General features: G+C 35.8%; 2 protein-coding genes across 2 annotated transcripts; both read right to left on the bottom strand.

Moving 5' to 3' along the window:
- Window positions 1–1,872: 1,872 nt before the first annotated feature.
- On the bottom strand, window positions 1,873–12,162 carry AL1 (alfin-like 1). Its single transcript, XM_078977013.1, is given in 6 exon segments — window positions 1,873–2,223; window positions 10,761–10,881; window positions 10,975–11,013; window positions 11,015–11,189; window positions 11,624–11,656; window positions 11,777–12,162. Coding segments are annotated over 6 exon segments (570 nt in total). The 5' UTR covers window positions 11,973–12,162; the 3' UTR covers window positions 1,873–2,217.
- A 2,601-nt stretch (window positions 12,163–14,763) lies between these two features.
- Window positions 14,764–18,189, bottom strand: LOC145028336 (protein SMAX1-LIKE 6-like). Its single transcript, XM_078977012.1, has 2 exons — window positions 16,898–18,189; window positions 14,764–16,790 (listed from the first exon to the last, which is right to left on the bottom strand). The coding sequence occupies exons 1-2, from the start codon at window positions 18,067–18,069 to the stop codon at window positions 15,086–15,088; spliced, it is 2,877 nt and encodes a 958-aa protein (XP_078833138.1). The 5' UTR covers window positions 18,070–18,189; the 3' UTR covers window positions 14,764–15,085.
- Between the last annotated feature and the right edge of the window lie 7,744 nt (window positions 18,190–25,933).

Raw genomic sequence — 25,933 nt, 5'->3', positions numbered from 1 at the left:
TTCCTCATATGAAGTCAGATTTGGGTGTTCTTTTTATGGATGTTCTCGGTTTAACATATACTACAAATTTGGTTTAGATCACTAAGGCTAAAAAGTCCTCCATCATAAATTCACTATTTACGTCTCCCCGTGCCGTGCCGGTTTTGCCGTAAAACTTCGACGGGTCATAACTTCTTCGTTATAACTCAGATTTCGGTGTTCTTTATATCCCAGGAATCATTGTTTCGATCACTACAACTTTATATAAAGATATCGGGCTTATCTTACACTTTAATTTTGATGCTTATTTTTATTCTTTATTAATTATACATTTATAATTAAATAATAAGCACTTAAATACACATAATTCACATAATACTCAAATATTTTATCTTTATTACTTCAAAAAGATTTACAATAGTTGACCTAGACTATTACATCGTCTAAAATGCTTAACCCTGAAACCCGGGCATTACATCATGGCCTTAATGGTCGGTCCTCCCAAAGCATAGCCAATCTTCTCCCACCAGTCCCTAGCCCGCTCCCTCAAACAACCCACAACAAATTTGACCTTTGATCCCTCAGGGTAGAAACAGGTCTTCTGAGTAGACTTGAATTCTCCTATCCACCGTCTAGCTATGATGGGGTCCTTCACCTTGAAGAAGTCTAGTGCTCCACACCCCTAAAATCCTTGATAGGGACTGTACAATCCCCAGACTGGACATGCACCATATCACTCCGGAAATACCTGAGGCGATCCTCCATCAGCTCGATAATACCCTCCTTGATCGACCCGAAAATCATTGGGGTCATGTCAACGAAGCATCTAGTAATCTCAAATGCGATAAACTCCTGCAAACCATCATCGAACGGCTCGGAACCCATACCCGAACCAAACCCCGATCCAGAACCTCCTGCTCCCTAATGCGTCGTCACCATTCTAAAACAAACAATACGACCATCAGGATCATGAATACAAATTGTGAGAATTCACATTCTACAAGCTCCCCTGGTTTCCCCGCGACACTCCCCGAATCGAGTACGGATCCTCTTCTTTCAGTAGTACGAGGTCATACGACCTTCCACATTGTTGTTGTTGTTGTTGTTGCTGTTGTTGTTGTAATTATTATTATTATTATTATTATTATTAATATTATTGTTGTTGTTGTTGTTGTTGTTGTTGTTGTTATTATTATTATTATTATTATTATTTATTTATTTATTTATTTATGTATTTTTGCATATGACAGCTGCGGTTTCTCAATTGTCCATGAATTGTATCGCACAATGAAACTAAAAAAGTAAGCAACAACATCCAAAGAATACCCTCATGCCAGAAAGATAATGTGTTAGAAAATCTATGAGATGAAATAACTCATACCGTCACTCGAAGGTTACAAAAACCAAAACGATGATTGCCTTAACAATATTCAACCTCAACACAAAAAGTAGGTCTTTTCAAATCTACCCTTAAAAGGAACACTTAAGACAACGGTATAAAAATCATTGATTTCGTTTGAAGTTATTGCTTCCCATTGTAACTTTTACAAATTATGATAATTACACGTACCTTGACATAAATTAGCCTTAGTAGACTATAGTAGCAAGTCTTTTTCAGCCAACAATTTTTTTCATTTGATCATGTATGTTATGAAAAAATCAATTTCATTTTCTAAAGATTCTGCTTACTTCAAGATTTTATCTTATTCCAACAACTATTTTTTAAGATCTTCCACTTTCTCTCTCGTTTCAACCAATTCTTCTTTCTTTTGTTAAAATTACAACTGGGAAAAACATGGAGAATCCATCAACACCTCTATCTTGTTCACCGCCACAACCATTTTCCCTGCTTTTTTTTGGATTTTATTGAGCATTTCTATCTCTAGCATCAGTCATTTGAAAAAAAAAAAGGAAAAAAAAAAACATTAGCATTTGATTAAGTAATCTTCCATAAAAGTGTAGAAGAAATAACGAATGAATAAGAAATAAGATAGTTGTTCGTATCTAAATACTTTTTTGTTTACTTTAAATACATATATTTGAAATGTTTATAATTGTAAATTTTCAAAATATATATAATAAGGGTATTCCACCCTCTCCAAGGTATGGTGAAACTCGTCAATCTTGCAATTTAAAGAATTCTAATTGAGTCGAATTCCAACCATTTGGTAACAAAATACTCAATGAAATGGAATCTCAAATTCCAGTTCTATTTAAGCTCCAAGTCTCAATATTGCATCAGACCTAACATAGACATTAAAAAAAAAAAAAAAAAAAAAAAATTAGACCTACAACATCATACCTCAATTAAGCCACTAAACAATAACAAAAAAACATTAACCCTAAAACATTTTTTAAAACTGCATCAAACCTGACTTACTAAAACAAAAATAATACATTTTTTTACATCAAAATTTAGCATCGGGCCTTAAAATTCACAATAGACAGAAAATGAACTTAGTACACTTCCATTAAGGCTTAATGGTGAGAAACATAAATTAAAGTGTAGTAAAGTTAACAAAACTAAATAAATAGTTATATTACAATTTAGTATAACGTAATAAACAATTAATTTATTCCGATTAAAAAAAATTGAATTGCAATCGTAGCAAGAAAATTACTTTTTTAATTCTAAAGGAAAATTACTTTTTAAATTCTCATAGTTCTAAAAATATATAATAAACAATTCATTTAAATTCCTAAGTGCCACTTTTCAGCCCAACGAGCCAGTCACATTTAAGGCTCGAGGGAGTGGTATCGCGCTCCCTCATGAAACCGCAATGACAGGTAGGCGTCATCTCACCAATTACCATAAAAGTGTAGTCTCATACTACACCAAAGAGTGGTGCCACACTTTGGGTTTTTTTTAATTAAATAAAAACTATATTTTTAATAAAAACCATTCATTTCATTACTTCAAAATAAAAATGACATTACATTCTATTGCCCAAACAAAAATCCTACAAACTTCAAAAATAATAATAATAATAATAATAATAATAATAATAATAATAATAATAATAAAATAGAAATTTTAAACCTACAAACTCAAAAAAAAACATACATTAAACGATTTAAAATAAACGCACTACATGAAGTCGTCCTCCGAGAACTCGTCTTCCGGGTCCTCCTCTGGATCCAAATTGAGGTTAATGTGTTGCATCCCGTAAATGTGTTCCACAAAAGCCATACGAATATTGCGAAATGTTTCATTGCAACAAACCTCTGCTCTCTTCTCAATGTACTTGTCGCCCTCAATATATATTGCTTGTGTCGCGGGAATGGTTTCCTTTTCATCATACTCACATATCGCTCTTCATTTATTTTTGATAATCATATTATGTAGTATTATACATGCATACATAACTTCATGTATTTTTTCCTCGCTGAAAAAGTTGTTGGTTTTTTCAATATAAACCAACGTTTCATGAGAGTTCTAAAAGTCCGCTCGACATCCTTCCTAACTCTTTCTTAAGCTTTCTTGAACATTTTTCCAACGAGTATCATTCAGATACGTAAACAACTTAACAAAAACTGTATACTCAGGATATATCCCATCAACTAGATAATAACCATATTTATATGGTGTTCCACGCATTTGGAAAGGAGAATATGGTACAGATCCATCGTATATGTTGTTAAATATAAGTGACCGATTAAGAACGTTAATGTCATTGAGGGATCCTGGAGAACCAAAAAAAGCATGCTAAATCCATTGATCTTGTGCTGCCACCGCTTCAAGTATGACCGTTGGATGCCCATGATCACCTCGGGTAAATTGACCATGGTGTGAGGCAAGGCAATTTTCCCATGCCTAATGTAGACAATCTAAATTTCCTAACATTCCAGGAAAGCCATGTACGCTAGCATGATGAGATTGCAATTTCATGATGTCATTACGTGTAGGCTTACGTAAATATTTTGGACCATAAAACTGAATAATAGTTGTGCAAAAATAGTGTAGACTATCTCGTGCGGTCCTAGCTGACATCCTAAAACTCTCATCTAACGCATCAGGAGGGATGCCATATGCTAACGGACGAAGTGCAGCTGTATATTTTTGTAAAGGGGTGAAACCGAGTGTACCTCTAGCATCGGGTCGTTGCTCGAAAAAATCACACTCCCTCGTTACATCTTCGACTATACATTCGTACAATGGTTTGAACATTCTAAAGCGCCTTCTAAAGTAATATCCTTAAATAGTAACATTTTATTGAAAGTAGTCATGTATCAGACGTTGGTTTGCATATTCATGATTTCTAAAAATATATCTTTGTGTTCTCTGTTCACCACTAGCAGATGCCCTACTGCATGTCGCTTCATACGTTTGTTCCGCAAATGTAACAGCAACGACCCTTTGTTCTTAAACCTCAAGAACACCGTTCGACCTATTTAAGAACTTTTATCAAAATTCAAACATATTATGTGCATTACGACATAATGGATATAAGGCTAACAAACTATTATCAAAGATACAAAAAACAAAACATTCAATTTATAATCCCGCAAAACAAACCCTATATCCTAGAAGCAGATTTCAAGGCTAAAAGTAAATAACAAAATTAATTAGCACATATGTCGCGTCATCAACGCCTCCACCAAAAGCCACCTCCATTTCTTTTGTATCTTTCTTTTCAGACATTCAGAAAAAGACAAATGTCTTAACATTACATGCGTACTTTCTTTGTGGCACAAGAAGGGCACTTGTAGTGGTTAATGCTTTCAGCTTTGGCAGGTGTTATTTTCACACACTTACCATGATACTACCTCTCACACATATCACAACCAATCTAGAACTCATCACCGCTGTAATTCCTGTTGAGACTAATTCAGAATTTTTATCCATGCACGTTTTATTTAGCTTAGAATAAGTCACAGTGACCAGTAAGTGATCCCTAGTCTTTAGCAAGAAGTCAAGGTTGTTTCCTACTTTCCAGCAAATTTTTAGTTTAAAAGGCATAGGCAAGTGTACGATTGTTTGTATCTCTCTTTAAGTTCCTTTTCTTATTCAGTGAATAAAGAAACACATTGCCTACTATTATCTGATGTACTTTTCTTTGCTCTCTGTATTCATCAGCCCACTTTGCAGCTTTCTTTAAAACTGCTTTCCCACTTTTACCCTTCCTGTGATTCACTGAAACCGTCCCCTGCACATCTCACCATCCTGTCCTCTGTGTATTGTCTTGTTAAAAGATCATTTTGTCCCTGCAAAAATACCAACATTTGGTATCAGAGCATTCCTGGTGTATGCCAAAATATCAACCTCGTGTGATAGATATGTCTGGAAGCAATGGAGAAAAAGATGGTCAAGTCACACTACATTATCCAATGTTGTCAAGATCCAACTATGCTGCATGGGCCATCAAAATGAAGGTGTTTATGCAGGCCCAAGGTGTTTGGGAAGCTATTGAACCTAGAACAGCCAATACAGTGGTGGAAGTGAAGAAAGATAAATTGGCATTGGCAGCCATTTATCAAGGAATACCCGAGGATCTATTGTTGTCACTGGCTGAGAAGAAAACAGCCAAAGAAGCATGGGACGCTTTGAAGACCATGTTTATGGGAGCAGACAGGGTGAGGACTGCAAGAATTCAAACATTGAAGTATGAGTTTGAATCATTGAACATGAAGGAAACAGAAGGAGTAGATGAGTTCGCTGTGAAAGTGATAAACATAGTAAGTACCATGCGTACTTTGGGAGATACTGTAGATGAATCCTATGTGGTGAAGAAGCTACTTAGGGCAGTACCAGCCAAATTCCTTCAGATAGCCTCAACCCTTGAACAGTTTGCTGACCTGGATGAAATGACAGTAGAAGAAGTGATCGGTAGGCTTAAAGCTCATGAAGAGAGAATGAAGGGACATGGTGATACAGAGGAGAGAAAGTTACTATTAACCCACCAAGAGTGGACTGAAAGAAACAAGAAGGGTGAAGGTAGTTCTAAGTCAGCCCCAAAAGGCAATCGTGGTGGGTATTCACGAGGAAGAGGAAGAGGCCGGGGAAGAGGTGGTCCAAGTAGTGGTCGAGGTGGCCGTGGCAGAGGCGGCTCTCACCAGCAGAAAGAAAGGAGTCAAAATGGAGGCCACAATCAAGACAAAAGTGACATACAATGTTACAATTGTCAAGAGTTCGGGCACTATGCAGCTGAGTGCAAGAACCCAAGAAAAGAGAGAAATTATGAAAGCAATCTGATCCAGGAAGATAATGAACCAGCTTTGTTGCTGTCATCCCTTGAAGCTAAAGAAGAAGCAGGGGAAGTATTCTTGAATGAAGAGAATGCTAACCCAATGCTGAGATCAAATGGAGATAGTGCATCTGATTCAAATATGTGGTATCTGGACACAGGGGCCAGCAACCACATGACTGGAAATAGAAGATAGAACTCAGAGAAGTCAGCTCAAGATGCCTAGTTGGTGAAAGCAAAGACCCAACCTGGCTTTGGCATACCAGGCTAGGTCACGTAAACTTCACTGCTTTGAAATCCATGTCAGAAAAAGGAATAATTGAAGGAGTGCCAAAGATGGTCATACCATCCAAACCGTGTGAAGGCTGTCTTGTTGGAAAACAATCAAGAAGCTCGTTCCCAGCAAGCACAAATTACAAAGCTAAGAAAAAATTGGAACTAGTCTATGGCGACCTTTGTGGACCAGTCTCACCACCAACACCTGCAGGCAACAAATATTTTATGCTGTTAGTTGATGACTACAGCAGGGTGATGTGGGTATTCTTAATAAAAACAAAAGACGAAGCTTTTCGCACCTTCACGAACTTCAGAAGCAAAGTGGAGAATGAAACCGGTGAAAAGTTAAAAATGTTAAGAACAGATCGTGGAGGGGAGTTCCTGTCGAAGCAATTTGAAGAGTATTGTAGTGAAACTGGATTGGAACGCCAATACACCGCACCCTACTCCCCACAGCAAAATGGGGTAGTAGAGAGGCGAAACCGGACAGTACTAGAGATGGCCAGGAGTTGTTTGAAAGCGATGATGGTACCCGACGCACTGTGGGGTGAGGCGGTGAGTCATGCGGTGTATGTATTAAATCGTCTAAGCACCAAGGCCCTAGATGGGACCACACCGTATGAAATATGGACCGGAAGAAAACCACACGTAGGTCATCTGAGAGTCTTTGGCTGTGTTGCTCATATGAAAATAGCGAAGAATCATCTCAAGAAATTGGAAGATCGAAGTAAGAAAGTAGTATATCTTGGCACTGAGAAAGGCTCAAAGGCTCACAGGTTACTAGACCCCAATACCGGTGCGATATATGTGAGCAGGGATCTTATCTTCGAGGAAAATCGGAGATGGGAATGGGAGAAATCACTGAAGATCAAATCAACACTAGGTATATCGTTCACCATCGAAGGCTTCGATTTCAGTGAGGAGCATTACAATGACGAAGGCGATTGGGTGTCGGATACATCCGAGTACGTAAATAGGTCGGATACAGTTGAGGGTGAAATCGAGGAACCCAATAATAATGACATCTGGGCCGACTCCACTCAGCCCATAAATCCAACACCAAATTTAAGCCCAATCCCTACACCTATCAACACACCGCCGGGTACACCCATTCCTCCATCTACACAAAATTCTTCAACCCACGTAGCGACTCCAAGTACCGGTTCAAGCTCCACGGGTGGCGGTGCCCCAAAACGATACCGATTACTGTCCGATTTATACGAAAACACCAATGAAATCGAACTCCTACCAGAGGAACTCATGTTGATAAGCAACGAAGAAGAACCTGCGAGTTATGACGAAGCAAGACGAAAGAAGGAGTGGGTACAGGCTATGAATGATGAAATGGCCTCAATTGAAAAGAATGATACCTGGAACCTGGTCGATTTACCAAAAGGAAGAAGAGCAATTGGCTTGAAGTGGGTATTCAAGGTAAAGCGAGATCCACAAGGTAATATCCTGACGCACAAAGCCAGAATTGTAGCTAAAGGATACGTACAAAAACAGGGTATCGACTATGAAGAGGTGTTCGCTCCGGTGGCGAGAATTGAAACAGTCCGAGTCATCTTGGCCCTCGCAAGCTCAAATGGGTGGCGTGTACATCATCTGGACGTGAAGTCGGCATTCTTGAATGGGCACCTAACTGAAGAAGTCTATGTCTCGCAACATGAAGGCTTCGTGAAGAAAAATGAACTTGGGAAGGTGTATAAGCTCTCTAAAGCCCTATATGGCTTGAAACAAGCTCCCAGAGCTTGGAATTCGTGCTTAGACAAGTATCTAAAGAGCTTGGGTTTCAGAAGGTGTGCTCAAGAATATTCAGTATATACAAGAACAAAGAATGGAAGCAGTCTGATTATTGGAATATATGTAGATGATTTACTTGTTACAGGTAGCAATCCAGAAAACATAAAAGAGTTCAAGAAGGAGATGAAGGCCAGATTCGAAATGAGTGATCTTGGTCTACTGTCATACTACCTGGGAATTGAAGTAAACCAACAAGACAAAGGAATCACGTTAAAACAGGAAGGTTATGCCAAGAACATTCTGATCAAAACTCGCATGATAGACTGCAATCCTACCAAAACTCCAATGGAGCATAAACTCCCTTTGACCAAGGATGGAAATGAGGAGCTGGTAAATCCAACCGAGTACAGAAGCATTGTTGGCTGCCTAAGGTATCTCACTCACACTAGACCTGATATAACCTTTGTTGTTGGCGTAGTTAGTCGATTTATGGAGAAGCCCACCATAAAACACCTCCAAGCTGTAAAAGGAATCCTTAGATATGTAAAAGGAACCTTAAGTCATGGTTTAGTCTATTCTAAAGAAGAAGAAAAGGTCAATATTTCAGGCTATACTGATAGTGATCTGGCCAAAGATATAAATGACAGAAGAAGCACAGGGGGAATGGCGTTTTATGTAAATGGAAACTTGGTCACATGGGCATCTCAAAAGCAAAGGGTAGTTGCACTTTCATCTTGTGAAGCTGAGTTTATTGCTGCCACTATGGCAGCGTGTTAGGGCATATGGTTAAGAAGACTTCTCACTGAAATCACAGGTCAAAAGGTACCACCTGTGACATTGTTTGTGGACAATCAATCAGCTCTTGATCTAATGAAAAACCCAGTATTTCATGGTCGAAGCAAACATATCGACATCAGGTATCATTTCATCAGGGATTGTGTTGAAAATGGAGAAATCACAGTAAAACATGTGAGTGGGAAAAGCCAGAAAGCAGACATTCTTACAAAGTCCTTAGCAAGGGTGAAGCATGAAGAAATGAGAGACTTAGTTGGTGTGATGAAGATTCAGAATTAAAAGGGGAAATGTTGAGACTAATTCAGAATTTTTATCCATGCACGTTTTATTTAGCTTAGAATAAGTCACAGTGACCAGTAAGTGGTCCCTAGTCTTTAGCAAGAAGTCAAGGTTGTTTCCTACTTTCCAGCAAATTTTTAGTTTAAAAGGCATAGGTAAGTGTACGATTGTTTGTATCTCTCTTTAAGTTCCTTTTCTTATTCAGTGAATAAAGAAACACATTGCCTACTATTATCTGATGTACTTTTCTTTGCTCTCTGTATTCATCAGCCCACTTTGCAGCTTTCTTTAAAACTGTTTTCCCACTTTTACCCTTCCTGTGATTCACTGAAACCGTCCCCTGCACATCTCACCATCCTGTCCTCTGTGTATTGTCTTGTTAAAAGATCATTTTGTCCCTGCAAAAATACCAACAATTCCCGCCACAACACCCGCAAAAAGTTTCTCCATGCTCATCTTCTTCTTCCACGTAATTATCATCGTAAGGCGTTTGAGAGGTTTTTAGTTGACCATCGTTTGACCGCTGAAGATTAAGGTAGTGTTTGTTTTTTGTCTGCAGATCTGCGAGACCTCTTCTGTCTGCGCCGTGCAGACCACGCGCAGACATTAGTCTTCGCAGACTGTTTGTTTTTTTGAAGACTGCAGACCTAAAAATGTCTGCGCGCCCTCTTCTTGGCGCAGATGTGGACCAGAGTCTTCTAACATCTTCAGACATCTTCTAGCCTAAAAAAACATATATATCTTTATTTTTTTAAGTTTTTTTTCAATTTATATTTTTTCCAACTTTATTAATGATAAACAATTTGAAAAAAAAATTACAAAACTTTAAAAAAACATTTGACGATACAAACATGATATTTTTAACAAATCTATAAATAAAAATTTATTATAATAATAGTCGTTGAAGTTGTTTATATAAATATGAACAAAAAATCATAATATATTCTTATATTTTTTTGCCAAAATTTTGTAAAACTTTATTTAATAGAGTATCATCAGTTTCTCGAGAAAATATTTATCGTACGTTTTTAACAGATTTTAATTGAAAAAATCGAAGTTTATTTCCATCTATTTATGTATCAAATTCTTTGATCACTAATTATAATGTTTAGTTATAATTTTACAATCAAAGTTGTTCGTTTTAATCAAATATGTATGTGAATTAATACCATTTAATACATAAAAGTTAATCTAGATTCGTTATATATTTATAATAAAGTCGTAAAAATATATAAAAAAATCGCTTTGAAGTTTTAAAAAATCATTTTATTTAGATTTCAGTTTATTTTAATAGCCCGCAGATGTTAAAAAAACAAACAGTCTTCTTTTTTCAGACTGCAGACGTTTGGTCCACCTCTTCTACTGCAGAGGTCTACAGATGTGGTCCGCAGACTGCAGACATTTTGTCCCAGAAAAAACAAACAACACCTAAAAGTATATCTTAGATATTAAAAAGAGATAAGAAACTGAGAGAGAGAGAGAGGGGTATTAATGTAATATTACCTTTGTGCTGAACCTGGATTTGTTACCACTATCCATGTTTGGTTTGTCCTTGATGGGCTTTCGCTCTGTTACAACTTCGAATACAGTGGGTAGGTCGTTTATTAGGCTGAATAAACGCTTTCTGTTTTTAAATTGGTTTTACAAAATGTTAAGACAAATGTGAATTTATAGTTTGTAAAATGTGAACATGAGTGAAAATATGGTTATTGGTTACCTTTCATTCCTGTTAAGACGAGCGACAAAATAGAAAGCAAAACCAAGAATCAGTATGAACAGCGATTAATGACAACCAATCTGGTATGTGCATTCCATCTCTTGCAAAATTAATCCCCAATGCAGGTTCTGGAAGCTCTGGAGGGACTTCCTCTGCTGGCACTGTTACTTCCCATGTCTCATTTGGATGTCCATATAAACATAAATTCTCCTTCTCTGTAGATGATGAAATTTGTCAAATAAATTATCGTTAATTATAAATCATAGTATTTTTATTAAATGATTAAGGTTACTATCGATTTCAATTGGGTATTTGATATAGCATTTAATGCTTTAAATTGAAAGGTGAGCAGAAAGACTGGTAATTTCTAATCCCAAATTTATACTTCTTACACATATTGAACAGGAATAATTTTCATAAGCTTCAAATTTTTATCACTTCTAGCGTCCAAATTGATTTACATTTGATTTGAAACCAAACTCAACCATTCAACCAATTATTTGTTCACGGTTTCTACAAAGACAGTGTATGGATGTTAATTATTAGCCTAGTAAGTTAATATCAAAAGTAGATAACATGCAATCGATGTTTCCAAATTGATGGTTACATATCATAAAAGTAAAGTCTGGGAGTGTGTATGTGAAGTAACCTGGATCGCAATTTGAGTAAAATTCATCAACATCTGAAAACAAGCGAGAGAGAAGAAGTCAAATAAAAGTTACAAAATTCAAAATAAGTTTATAATGTGAAAATAAAAAGAGTAAAAATAGCCCAAGGAGGATAATAATTAATAAGTACGTACCATAAGTGAGAGCTCGAACAATACCGGCGCGGCGAGCACTGTAATCCTTGAAGATCTCCTCGACGGAGCGTGGGCTTGAAGATATCGTCGCCATTTCCATAAATAGTAACAAAAGCGAAGTTTTACAGATCTGAAAAACCGGCTGATGAGAAGAAACTTTAAAAAATTGAAGGAAAGATTGAAATAGTTCCACCATGAATGGATTTTAAGGTTGTGTTAAAAGACTTAAAAGAGATCACACATTTTGTTAGGGGCAATTGGGCGTCAGAAAGAGGGAAGGGGCAAAATTTGCCTATCTAAAGAAATTTTGACCTTGTTTATGGATCTAATAAATCTCAGCCGTCCAATTTCTTTCGTATATGTTTGTAAAAACCAGGGCAGACGATATCGTCTCTCCTTTATAAGAGCATAAAATATCAGAGGACTCGGTATCTCGGAAATCGACGTGGCTCGCAATTTCAATTGGCATTATTTAAAAAAAAAATTACAATTGGCATTATTAAGGAGCCTCTATGGTTGATGTGGCTCGCAAATTGATGTTAAAACGTGATGAGCACCCTTTCTCGTTAACGGGTCGTTATGGTGTATCTCGTTGTGATGAATAACGAACAAAAAAACTGATTTTTTTTTTCTTTTTTTTTTTAAAAGATAAACTAATTAATCTACTCTTAATTACCACATATGTTTCCTCCGAGACTTGAACCCATGACCTCTCCTATGAGAGGATCACTCCTTACCACTAGGCCATTGACCCTTTGGTAACAAGAAAACTAATTAGTTATTCCTTTTTAACAATTACAATTGGCATTATTTAAAAAAAATAATTAACTTTTTTTTATCTATAAATACATACTATCTATCATAATTGTGTTCACAAAGTTCTTCTTTTTCTTTATATTTTATACAATTTTAATTTTATTCTTCAAAAAAAATTATGGATTCGACTCGTCCACGATAACGATGATAATATGTTCATTATTATAATGGTTTTTTTCCTTTTTAGATTTGGATGTTATGTCTAATTTAAATGTTATTTTTTTACTATTTATCTATTATGTTTTTATTTAAATATTATGTTATATAAATATATATATATTTGTTTTTATAATTAAATTGTTTTTTTAAAATATGACATGAAAATTTATGAATGTTATAACACATTGCTTGTACTCAATGCTCTTATAAATATATCTTATAAACCTTCAGCTATTTAAAATACTTATAAGTCTCGTTAATTTTTAGTTTTTAACTACACAACACAACTAATATTATTATTAATATATCTGTAATCTATTATAATAGATATCTATTTGTATTGTATTTGAAACTCTTCAAAAATTTCAAATCTTTTTTTAATAATGATTCTAGATCGTCTAATTGATTTAAGATAAATGAAAAAATATAGGTATCAACTATCAACTAAATGGTGTAAGCTAGAAGAGTATTGATTGAAAGTTAGAAAATTTATGTATTAACAGAGACGTCTAGAGTTTTAGTGGTTTAGTGGTTTACACAGCATATTTAATATTATTATTTATATATCTATAATCTATTATAATAGATATCTATTTGTACTGTATTTGAAACTCTATAAAATTTTCAAATCTTTTTTTAATAAAGATTCTAGATTGTCTAATTAATGTAAGATAAATAAAAAAAGATAGGTATCAACTAAATATAGTGTAAGCTATAAATGTATTAATCGAAAGTTATAGAACTTGTGTATTAAAGACCTTTAGGCTTTAGAGTTTTACTGGTTCATTACCAGAGACTAGAACCAAAATAGTATTACGCCCTTCAAAAACCTAAATTCTTTGATGTTTTGCCTCTTCTATAAGAATTGGCCAACTTCGAAATTCATCTTACCGGGAGAAATAAAATATATTCTACAAGAATTAAAAAGGTTCGACATCAATGATTCTGGGAGCTTAAAAATATTGTTTATAAGTTCTTAGTATAAATGTTTAAAAAGTTAGCATAAACACTCTTAATTTAGCAACATAAACAAAGTCTACCAACTATACATTTTACGAAAATGTTTTACGGGCTTAGAAAACAGTACAAAAGAGATAGCAGATGATATAAACCTCTTTCTCTTTGATATCTTTCGATGGAGTAAGCCGAAACATTATCATGATATCAAACATCATGATGGATGCAAGTTTCAAGACAAAATTAGTGAAAATGAAATCAAAGAAGAAGTTGAATTGGGAATTAGAATTTAGAAAGTGGAACTAAGATGGCCTAAACAAATATTTTGCTTGTTTCAGTTGAAGATGTGATTGATATTTCAACTGTGTAATTGGATTTGGGATAAATATTGAAGAATTTAGACATGAAACGAAAAACATGGGGTCAATAGAAGACTTGGCAGAAATCAATCATATTATGGCATTCTATTGTTGTGTACTTCCTAATGGGGTGTTTGATTAATAGATAAAGTAACTTGGGAAACGGAATATAGTTACGAACTCGAAGGAGAATTATAATACATGTATTACATAGTATATATATACATTTTGGTTGGTAAGATTTACCAATTGTTATGTATTTCCTAATGTGGTGTTTGATTAAATTCAACAAGTGGCATATGGCCTTGGAAACAATACATTGATTGCATTTAGCCGTTTATATATCCATCTCAAGTAGCAGGGGGAAAAAAGCTTGTTGCCATTGTTGGCTCAACATGGATACATCAAAAAAGCTTGCATTACTTCACGTCATTGCTAGATATGGTCTCTCAATCTCTCATATAGTAAAGTTTCATTTTAGGAGTTAACACAAACGTATTGTGTAACTGACATCCACGTCACAAATTTAAGCACAATCCCGATATGTAATGAAATGCATGCGTAATTTAGTTGTTATATACATAAAATGATACAGAAACAATAGTAAAAATGCATGAAATACAACTTAAAATCGACATACTTGCAATATATTCCATCATCGACATACTTGAAATGACAAAAAAATAGACCAAGACATTTAAAGCATAATTTCCATCCTAAACATTTGTAGTATATACAAAAGGTACAAGTTTTACAATCTTTCATATGAAAGCTACATCGATAATACAAACAACTATCCTAGAAACTCACGTAATTCTGTAGCATGCATCTAGACTATTATACACCAAGAAGCCGACTTCAAGGAAACACAACACCACACCCTATTCCACAAACGAGTTTCCGTGTACTGCTTTTCACAAAGAAACTGTTTTCACAACCCCAACACTAGAAGAAACGTCAAAAAAAAAGTCCAAATAACTCTATTTACTAACACTAAGTTGCTAAATTATACACTTCATCATGTCATTATGATAGAATCAGGAAGGAGAACTCCGGCAGGCTGCTCCTCCAGCAGCTCAGCCACCATAAGCTTCATGACAGAGTTAGAACCAAGTCCGTACTTTCTCTGAGCTCTAGCAAATGCTTCCCCTAGAATCCGCTCGATCCAATCCTCCATTTTTGTCATCTCCAGAAAACACGAAGCTTTAAGAATCTGCTCCATTAATCTATAATCAATTTCTAGCAAACAATCCGACCCGACAACTTTCACAAAACAATCACCAATTCGCTTCACAATCTTCTCGGAAATTTCATCGAAATCAAACGGTTTAAAAACCACCTTTTCATCCACATTCTCAAGAAGATCTTCCAACCATGAATTCGAGTTTTCAAGAGCAGGATCACTGTCTTCCGCCACCAGATTCAAATCCAGGTAGAGGTTGTTCGTGGTGGTCCGGTAGCCACGTTTTGCAGCCTCCAAGCCACCGTTGAGCTTCCTCTTGTTCTTGCAAACCGGTGACCCGGGTCGGTTAACCCGCACCACTTCTGGGCTCGGTTTCATCTCACCGAGGTCAAACCCAATCGACACGCGAATGGACCCGTGTCCACTGTTTAAAACATTTTCCTCGGTATAGTCAACACCCTCAAGATCGTGTCCAAATAATTTTGAAGTCAACACAAAGATCGCATTGCTGATGCTTACTTCCCTGAAATGGGAGTCTGAAAATTTCCTAGTGCATGCAGCTCGGGACAAATGTTGTTGAGTTAATGCATCAGCCTTATCGATGTTTTCAAGGAAAACAATCGATAATGGTTTTTTTGAAATTTCATCTGCGATGAAATCGATCACGTTTTTCCCTCTTGACTTTCGATCACAACCGTTGATGAAATCTTGACTGCTTAGATCGATACAGATCATGTTCTCCCTGTCACCCAGCAATATTTCAGCAAGAGCGGTAGCGGTTTTGTTTTTGGCAACTCTATCCGGTCCAACAAAACCGAACCAGATGCCACCTCGATTGGGTGCCGGTTGAGCTCTGCAACGAGCTATGGTTTGAGTAATGACACCAAGAGCCTCTTCTTGTCTGCCAACCCTTTTCAACATGGAAGAATGCATCAATTTAGAATCTTTCAGATCGAATGAGGATGAAGTAAGGTTTACCCCCAATCCCAGATCAGTTGTCACGGAACGATCACTTGATGCTGAAAGGGTGGAGACGATTGGTGAATCTTTAACGATTCGGGAGTTTGGATTTGAAATTGCATCGGATTGGCTTTCGATCGAAGATGTGTTTTGATTGGTGGTTTCGAGGACTTGAAAGCCTACGACAGAAGGAACACGTGGTCCGACAGTGTATGTTGCTTTAGGTAACATCTGCATGTAAGGTTCGTAATGATGAAGACGCTGACAGATGCTCTGCCATTTCTTTTGCAGGCCGACAACTTTGGCGTTCAATATAACAGGATCGTCTTGGGTTTGCACGATATCCGATTCGGGGTTTGCGCTAAGTTGAGAAGTTTGTAGCCAAGAAGGTAAGGATGATCGATAATGGTCTGAAACCGACTCATTTAGTCGTTCTTTAGAAATAGCATTTACTTCTAGCTTAAGCTTGTCATCACAAATGTGACATAGAGATCCAGAATGGTTTGAGAACCTTAATGGAGTCCTGATATCAGATGGCATGGAAAAGAATCCTCCAAATGGAACAAATGACTCCAATAGGCTGCAAATATATACCAACATGCAGATCATGATTAAAAAATTAGAGTGTACTTTATATAATATATAATAGAATTTGGATCGTTTGAGACTGATTATTCGAAGTTTCACCTGGATTTTGGGAATGTTTCAGCCATGCCAGGTCCGATTGAATTGATAGGAAGAACATGGAGGTTCCATTCTTCTTCAACGGTAGGAAATTTCTTGAAAAAGTGCATACAAGTCTCATGGCTTTCTGCAGATCCAATCAACCAGACTCTGCCACCGTGAACCGCCACCAAACTACCCAATGTCTTTACCAGAAAGCTGACGGCGTCTGATGAATTATCGCCCGTTAAAGCCTTCAAATCTCCATATTCGACTACAACACCAGGCCCTATGCTCTGTTTCAGAACATTACCCACCTCCTCTAACCTTAATCTCAACAAGGTCGCGCCAGAATTCCCATTACCAGTATTAAGAATCTCATCTTTAATGGAAATAACAGTTACACCTGATAATTCTGGTGGACAAAACGAAAAGGCACCAATTTTGGGTTTCTGTAACATTTCTAAGAAAACCTTAACTGCATCAATGGCAGATGGACCAACAAGTAGTGGGTTATTCCGGGTTTTTCCGTGGTTTCTAACGAGAACTTCGCTGATTCTTTTACAGATTTCGTTGCTTTCTGAAAACCCATGAAATGGAAAACTGAAATTATTGGTTAGATTACATAGGAAAATCGGCTGGCCCTTAAAACGAAGGAGTTGACGATGAATTGGTCGGAGTATGGATAATTTGATATCAGAATTCCTGAACCCGGATTCTCCAAATACCCGACTCACAACCGGGTCATCGAGTATCGACAGAATCAAATTCTGCAACTCAACTTTCACCATCGAAACCGAAGCTGACGACGGAGAACACGCCGCTGGTTGCTGATACAAATGAAAATTCTCAGGCTGACGCCTCTGATTCGCCTGAGATCGTTTAATAGCCGCCATGAGCGAATTCGAAACCGGAGGCTCCTCCACTCGCTGCGGAGTCGATGGTAGCCGATCTAATGACACACCCAAGCACAGCTCAAGCGCTTTGAACTGGATGCGTGACGCGTACGTGCTGTTCCTCGCGCGGCCACACGCCTCCCGGAGAGGGGAGGAAGGAAGTGAGAGTAAGGCGGAGACGGCATGAAGCGACGACGTTTGAGAGTGGCAACGGCGGTGAGCGACGGACACCGCCTCGTCTAAAACTTGTACTGCCTCGGGACCTAAGCATTGCCGGGCCATATTTACCGGCGTCGGCATCCGTGACTGCCACCACAGGTGAGGAGTGAAGCGTATGGAGTAAATATTACTTAATTAATATAAATTGATCAATTAAAGATGCAAGGGAGAACAAGAAGGGACAAGAGAATATATTTTAAAATTATGAATTTGGGGATGTATATATAATCAAAAGCTCAAGCATACAAAAAGTGTCTATGTCTCAAAATACCTCATTTTAATTAAATATATAATAATTAAATTAACACCGATCATCAGTCACTATTTGTATATTCTTATTTTTATTTTCCCTTTTAACACAATAGTAATATGAGACGGATTAATTTAGTTTTGCATATGTGAGTTAAATTGATCTCATAAAAGAACTATTTAAAGAAAGGTGTTGGTAGGGTGATGGGGGTGGAAGGTCGTGGAGGCGCTCAATGGTGGAGATAACGGTGGCGGCCATGGTGGTGGACTGGTGGTAGTGGTGAGAAATGTGGGACCGGGGTGTTGTGGGGGCAGGGTATAGATTCTTATGTGCAATTGAGATCTCTTGTTGTGATAGAAGCTTTTTGAAGAGGAGGAAAGGTGTGAGAGGCATGTGTGTGTCTTCACATGAGACATCCCTTTAGTGGGAAAGTCATGGAGCATCCAACAATTATTATACCAACTTTCCAATTTTTACATTTAGTATTTATTTTTTATTCAATTAAAAAATTTAACTTGTGCTGTTTTTAGAAACAAAAAAATTAGTATTTATTGTTTATTCAAATAAAAAACAAGTCTCATAATTTTTTGAAAATTTTATACAAATTTTATATGTTCTTCCAAAGGTTTCAAATTCAGAATAATTTTATGTTTCATTATACCATCGCTCCTTATAGATTAAAGCAATATATTATTTGTCTTTTTGGCCAACTTCGTAGAAAAGATGGTTCAGGTTGCATTTAAAATAATGTACTTATTTATTTATTTTTTATTTTTTTGATATATTGTATTTTTTTCTTATACTATTTCTGATAGCCAAACAACTTATCAAATGGATCATAAACCCGATATTTAGTAATCTAATCGATTCAAGGGACCCTTCAAGATACATGCTTAACACTCGAGAGTTTCGTTGGTCATAACTCCAACTTGACTTCCCGACATAGATGCACCATACGAATCCAAATTAGCCTCCAAAGATCTCCAAAACCTGTCAGAGATTAGGATAGCAATGTCCAAATTCTCAAAAAAAAACAAATAAGAGAACTAAAAGAGTTAAGGAAATCCAAGTTTGTGTAATCCATTCAGTCGTCTATGTACAAAAAGGTGGAAGACCCAACTAAAACAAAACTACCCATGTAGCTTAGATTTAGGGAAATAAAATAACTGCTATTGAAAAAGTCAATAAACAAAAATAAAATTAATTGGAAAACAAACACAAACACAAACAAGGAAAACTAAAGGTGGCAAAAATTGACACAGCGCGAAACCCGACACGAACTCGAATATGACTCGAAAATGGTACGTTTATGTAACATCCAAAAAATTTCAACCAATTTAAACTTTTCAAAAACAACCCCAATTTCATTAATTCATTACAAAAAGGTTTTCAATACATTTATTATCAAAGTATTCCCAGAACCATATCATAAAACAAAAACATGAGCGGTACGTGTTGGATTAGTGTCTAAGTCCATAACTATTTTGGTATGTACTTGACCCGATGGTGCATGGTCCTTTTGGGTTGCCTTCACCAAAGCAACTTGATTGGAGAAATGAATAAAGAGAGAGAGGATAATATGATTTATTAATATGTTATAAGAATAATATATTAAAGGAGAAATCATATTTGTTTAATTAATATTGGTCAATAATTAATTGAGAATTAGTTTTGTGATCAAATGTAATTAATTAAACTAGAGGGGCTGATTTGTAATTATGTGATAGTTACAAAATAAGGTAAGGATTATCTTATTTATATGGTGGACGAATTTAAGGTTGGAAAGCCTTAGAATTCAAGTATGATAAGGATTCAAGGATTATCTTATTGGTTGCTTAATGGATAATCAACTAGATAAGGATAATGACTGAAACCCTATCTCTACACCTATATAAACACCCCTAGGGTCATGAATTCGTGTATCCCTTCCCAAGAGGTCCTAGATACGAATTCTAACCTCTCTCCTCTCTCTTTATACCTTCTCCATTTGCTTATGGTGTTTGTGAGCCATTAGAGGAGTGACACTTGTGACTCTAAGCCTTCCAAAGTCAATACAAGGAGGAATTGGGATTGTTATTGCTACATAACAATCAAGGTATGATCTTAAACCTAATTACATATTAATATGATTACTTGTATGCTAGAATTAGGGTTTATAGTCTTGGATTCAAAGCATGTACAATAGAGAAACCTAGATCCAAGCATTAGGGTTTGTATGAGCACATAGGATGTCTTATGACCAAAACCCATCAGTGGTATCAGAGCCTAGCTTGGTTTCAATTGTATTGATGCTTTGTATAACTGGAAAATTCGATTTTTTGGATTGTGGAGGCTGGACTCGCCGAGTCCATGGCTGAACTCGCCGAGTCCATGCAGACTCGACGAGTCAACTCGTCAGATAATGTTTATCTCGGGATTTCTTGTTGTTTTTGCATATGGATAGTTACCTTATCATGTTAGATCAATATAAATCCGATTTTATGATATATTCTTGACCTAATTAAAGATAATTATCAATTAACAAGATAATTGTTTCCTTATAAGATAATTGATTAATTATTTTGAGTAAATTGATAAATTGTTTTGCAAGAAATCATTAAACAAATCAAATATGGATAATTATGTAACTAAATGTTAGTTTAGATTATTTGTTATTTGATCCTTGTAGTTATGAAAAATTTCATATTTTCCCCTTTAGGTTTTATAGTTTAAATTTGAACCCAAAAGTTTTGAAGTTTTGAAATTTAAATAGTTAAAACCCTAATGTTTTGAAATGTTTCAAAACTTGCCATCAAGTTTTGGAATTTAAAAGTTGATTAAAAGTTTAATTAAGAATGTTAAATTCTAAAACCCTAGTAAAGTTTTGAAAAGTTCAAATCACACCCTTATGGTTTTATTAATTAATTAAGGAGTATAATTAAAAGAGATTTAATAAATCCATAAAGGTTTAGGTTAACCTTTTAATTGAATTAAAAGTGTAATTGTTAAAGTTAACCATATAGTATTTTAAAAGTATAAAATACACCCTATACTATATATAACATTAAAAGTCTAATATTATATATATGTATGAGTAAAAGTCAGTCTTACCGTTAGTAGGCCTCATTCACGAAGCTGGTCTATAAGGGGTGTTTAAGGAAATTGCCTATAAAATGGCGATTGAATGGGTATCCACTCTTACCCACCGCACTCTTGACTAGTGGAGGGTCGTTAGCCGAACGGGTAGGATAGGACGAAACCTTCCATTATAAGTATAATGAAATACAAAGTAACTAAATGTTTTTTCAAATTCCCAATCTTAGTTACTTAGGCAAAAGTGAATTGATGCAATTCCATGAAATTACACTTTGTGCCCTTGCGAAGACGTTAGTGGAGCATGTGTGGTTTACCAGCACACTAAATGGTTCTAAGCAAAGGTAGCAAAGGGTGACTCAATGTTTGTCATAGTTCGGTGGAGCGTGTGTGGTTTACCAGCACATCGAATAGGTGATTGTAACATGTGAGGGCACCATGTAGTTTGCATGGTTATTCACACCCGCTTTGTGATCCTCGGCATCCCAGTCACAAACAAGAGGGGCATATCGAGATTTAAACATGCCATTGAAATGTTCGATGGATCTCAAAGGATCTAGGAGTTTTCATAGATTTAAAACTTAAATTTCTTTTTCGTTTTTCATGGTGGAAATTAGTGAATCGTCATTCACTTACCTTCAAATGTTCTGCAATTTGGGTTACGGCATCCCTCTCCCGAGTTGTAGGATATTGTGTTGGGTCCTAGCCTTAGTATTTCATTTGGGTGATTTACCAAGGACTCAATCAATCAACTAACTTGAATTCATTTTTTCTCCCGATGTCAAAGTTCGACAACTATGGTCTTCTCAAATCCCGTGGAACAAGCATTCCACATGAAGATGATATTCCACGATTCGATCGAGGAACAAGAAATCATGCTTCACTTCCTCCTCCTCCTCCAATTATTCTCCCTAACCCACAAGATTGTAAAATTGAAAGGTTCAATATCACTCAGGCCCTTTTGGCAAGTAAACATAAAGAGGGCAAGTCGGTGTGTGCACACGTCTTAGCGATGAAGTCACACATTGATAGATTAAGAATGATGGGATCCGTTGTCGGTGAAGCGATGGCTGTTGATTGGGTTCTTCAGTCACTTCCTAACTCATATAGTGAGTTCGAAAGAGAGTACTATATGATGAACTACGACGTGACCCTTATAAATCTCACCTATATGCTTATTGTTGCTGAATCTGCAATGATTTGGCGCAATAGAAAAGCAAAGTTGATTGGTGAATCTGCCTTCAAGACCTCTATGGATATAGATAATGGCAATGAAAGACATGCAATGATCGAAAAAGTTTGATCATAAGAGAAAAGCGATGTCTGAAGTAGTTCCATGTGTTGTTCCAAAGGAGTCAATTTGCTTTTATTGCCAAGAGAAGGGGCATTGGAGACGAAGTTGCCCTATCTACCTAAGAGATCTAAGAGATGGGAGAGTCAAAAGTATGACTACGCTTTAGGTAAGAATCCACTATCTAACTCCATTAAGTTCCTATTCATTGATTCTTAATACATGATGTGATAAGATTGCATTTGAATGTTTTGAAGGATCAGTGAAAAGAAAGGAAGCTTGATAAGAGAGCAAGATGAATCTAATCACAAGTGATGGATCTTGATCGCATGGACTTGAAGATTGGATTTTGAGCTTAGATAGTTATGATAGAGTTGTTAGAAATTTTCCTTTTACATAGTTTTCAATAGATTTTGCATTGTAAGGACAAATGTTTTTCCGCTGCTTTTATAAATAAAATAAATTTTGACTCACTTATTTATTTGTTTCCTTGCAATGAAATCGTTATGTGAAAATTGATGTTTGCATATTTCTACAACGAATGGATATGATTTTTAGTTATGGTATTTATGGAAATGTCGAGAATTTACCAAATAGGGAGAGTTTCTCATCGCCCAAGTTTCAATTGCACAGAAACTTAGAATCATGCAACTTGGTTGCATGATGAATGAGAAATTTCGTATTTGGAAATTGGACTAATTCATTGACAAAGTGTCAAGTGAAGGACTACGAGATCGAGTACACAAAGTTGTGTGTTGATCAAGTTCACCATAAGAGTAACAAAGATATTCGTCATGATTTACTAAAGGCTTAGTAAATATGATTACACTTACAAGATTAAGTGTAATTTTGAATTGATTAAAGGGTTTAGATCAATAGCAAAACGAATAAGAAGAATCAAGTAGGCAGAAAGATAAGAGTTTCTCCATTCTAAGAAGAAGGGAGAGTAGCTTTTATGCTTTATGATAGGTCTTAATGATTAAGAACCATATCTCAATTGATCCTCTAATGAGTCTTGGTACAATTGTATGTCCAAGAAGAAGAATCAAGGATTGAAGAAATGGTCAAATCAAGAAGTCAATCATACTTCGTTCCAAAACAAGTCTTAAAGTTAAGATTGTGACAATGAGTGAAAAGTATTAAAGGTTTATAACATTCATCAAATGTGGAAAGTTGTGATGTCTTGGATAAGACAAAGACCAACTAGGACCAATTTATGAAGTGTTTTGATAAAAGCTACACTAACTCTTGAATATTTGGTTGTCAAAAAATGTTTATTGACAAGAGAATCTTATATGTCAAGGAGTCAGTGGGAATCTTAATGGTCTGGAAAGGTTTCAAGAGCAAATAAAATAAACCTTATCGATCATCTACTAGAGTTGAGGTTTACAACCTATCGTGTTGAGAATATTTTGATTATGTGTTGTTCCAATTGAGTTAATTATGCATGTGAGTCCTATGAGTTCTCATTTTGAACGCATAAAAGGTAAGGCACCTTAATCAATGAAAGGTACATTGATAGGAAAAGGTGAGCTGCTTAACTACTTGGAAGACGTGGTAGGCAGCTGTACTACCATAAGGCAAGAAATCAAGATTAAGAAAGTTCGGTCCATATGAGTTTGAATTTGTCGTAAACTTTGGTTTTAACAAATTCACATGGATAGGAACAAATACTCCATTTAAATCTAAGTGTCATAAGATTTCCTCCTTCATGAAAATGATTATGAGGAAATGCTTTCACTAAGAAAGATTTTAAGAAGATAGTGATTGTAAAATTGCATTCTCGAATTCGATCATGGTTACGGTATCCCTTTCCATAATTTGAATTGTGAGGTTTGGCAATTAGTCTTAATTGTTGAGACACACATATGAACTATCTAAAGGCAAAGGTGTATAAGTTCAAGAAGCCTTGATAAAAGATTATCAAAGCACTAAGTATTAGAAACATGGACTTAAGAAATTCAATAGGTATTGTCTCTCTGAAAGTTAAGATGTTTATGAATACATGTCGAAGCTAGTGGGAGCATAAGTGTTATGTTTTATAATAATCATCATGATAGTGGGAGCATAAATGTTATGATTGTATGATTATTAAGGCAAGTATTGCATAGTTGGCAATATTAATTATAGAAAACAAGAGTCATACTTTGCAAAGTTGTAAGAGTTGAAAGGTTGTTTTGCTATAATTAAGGGAGAGAATATTATGCTTCATTTCAAATCTAAAGGATTAGGTTGTGAAATGTTGATAAATTTAGTCAAAGGTACATAGTGTGTTCTTAAAATTTCGATTATGATTACGACATTCCTCTTCACAATTCGAATTTTGAGAACATAGCAAATAAAACATTGTGCATCATGTCCCATACGCTTCGGGTATAGGATTGATTGCAAATGCTTTAATGTTTGACCATTCTAAAAATTTCCAAATGTCTAGCGCATTTAGAGGGAAAAGGGACTAGAATCGGTTTTGACTAAAATAATTAAACAACTATCAAAGGACAATCCAAAGTTCGACGAGGATTGGTCGCTTGTGAGTAGTTGGAAGTATAGTATTGGAAATTATGGAAATCTTTCCATATTGGATGGACCATATCGACAGTATTAGGAATAGATAAGATTCTATTAAAAATAAGTTGTCATATGGAAAATATGGAAATGTATCTATATTGGGAATTGAATATTGAAAATCTATGTCTAGATTAGAAACTTTTATGCAAAAGGATGTTCAAAGGAATGTACTTTGAGTGAGAGACATCATATCTAAGGAATTGTCTTGTAACAATCTACGTTAGAGGACTTTGTAATATCATTGGCAATAGTCTTTGTGACTTTGGTGCAATGACATTACGAAAGGATTGTTGCATAAAGTGTTAGAATCTAGCATATTCTATAAGTAGCGAGAATTTGATAATCTTGCACTTAAGAAAATGGATTTGGAGTTGTAAAATGAGAATGATTGGAAATGTGTTCAATTTGTCTATTTCACAAAAGGGACAAGTGTAATGATTCAAGTAAAAAGTTGATTACCCGAAACGACAAATAATGAGTAATCGATATGGTGATAAATAGAACGTGTTTTGTTTATACTCAAAGGTTTGAGGCCATATGGGATTAGTATTATTCTTGTGTTTCACTTTGCATGTTTTGACTTCCAGAATAATTGAGTTTATTAAGAATAATCGAATTATTCAAACGGGCCACAGTCGTTCATATGTTGGAAGTAGATATGAATGAAGACTGTCATGAATTGGTGTGTGGATTGTCTAGAAAAGTATTAGACATAAGCAAATGTTTGCTGCAACGTTCATGAGTGCTTATGAATATGATTTGAA

Source organism: Lactuca saligna, chromosome 2 (assembly GCF_052625555.1).
Source record: "Lactuca saligna cultivar CGN05327 chromosome 2, ASM5262555v1, whole genome shotgun sequence".
Classification (NCBI taxonomy): Eukaryota; Viridiplantae; Streptophyta; class Magnoliopsida; order Asterales; family Asteraceae; genus Lactuca; species Lactuca saligna.
The sequence above is the reverse complement of the archived record's forward strand: the minus strand, read 5'-3'. Positions and strand labels throughout refer to the sequence as shown.

What these genes read in the sequence shown, in the direction of transcription:
- LOC145028336 (XM_078977012.1), bottom strand. Translation starts at nt 18,069, where the DNA reads ATGCCGACGCCGGTAAATATGGCCCGGCAATGCTTAGGTCCCGAGGCA. An exon ending in GAAACATTCCCAAAATCCAG is followed by an intron (nt 16,791 to 16,897) that starts GTGAAACTTCGA and finishes ATATATTTGCAG; the next exon opens with CCTATTGGAGTCATTTGTTC.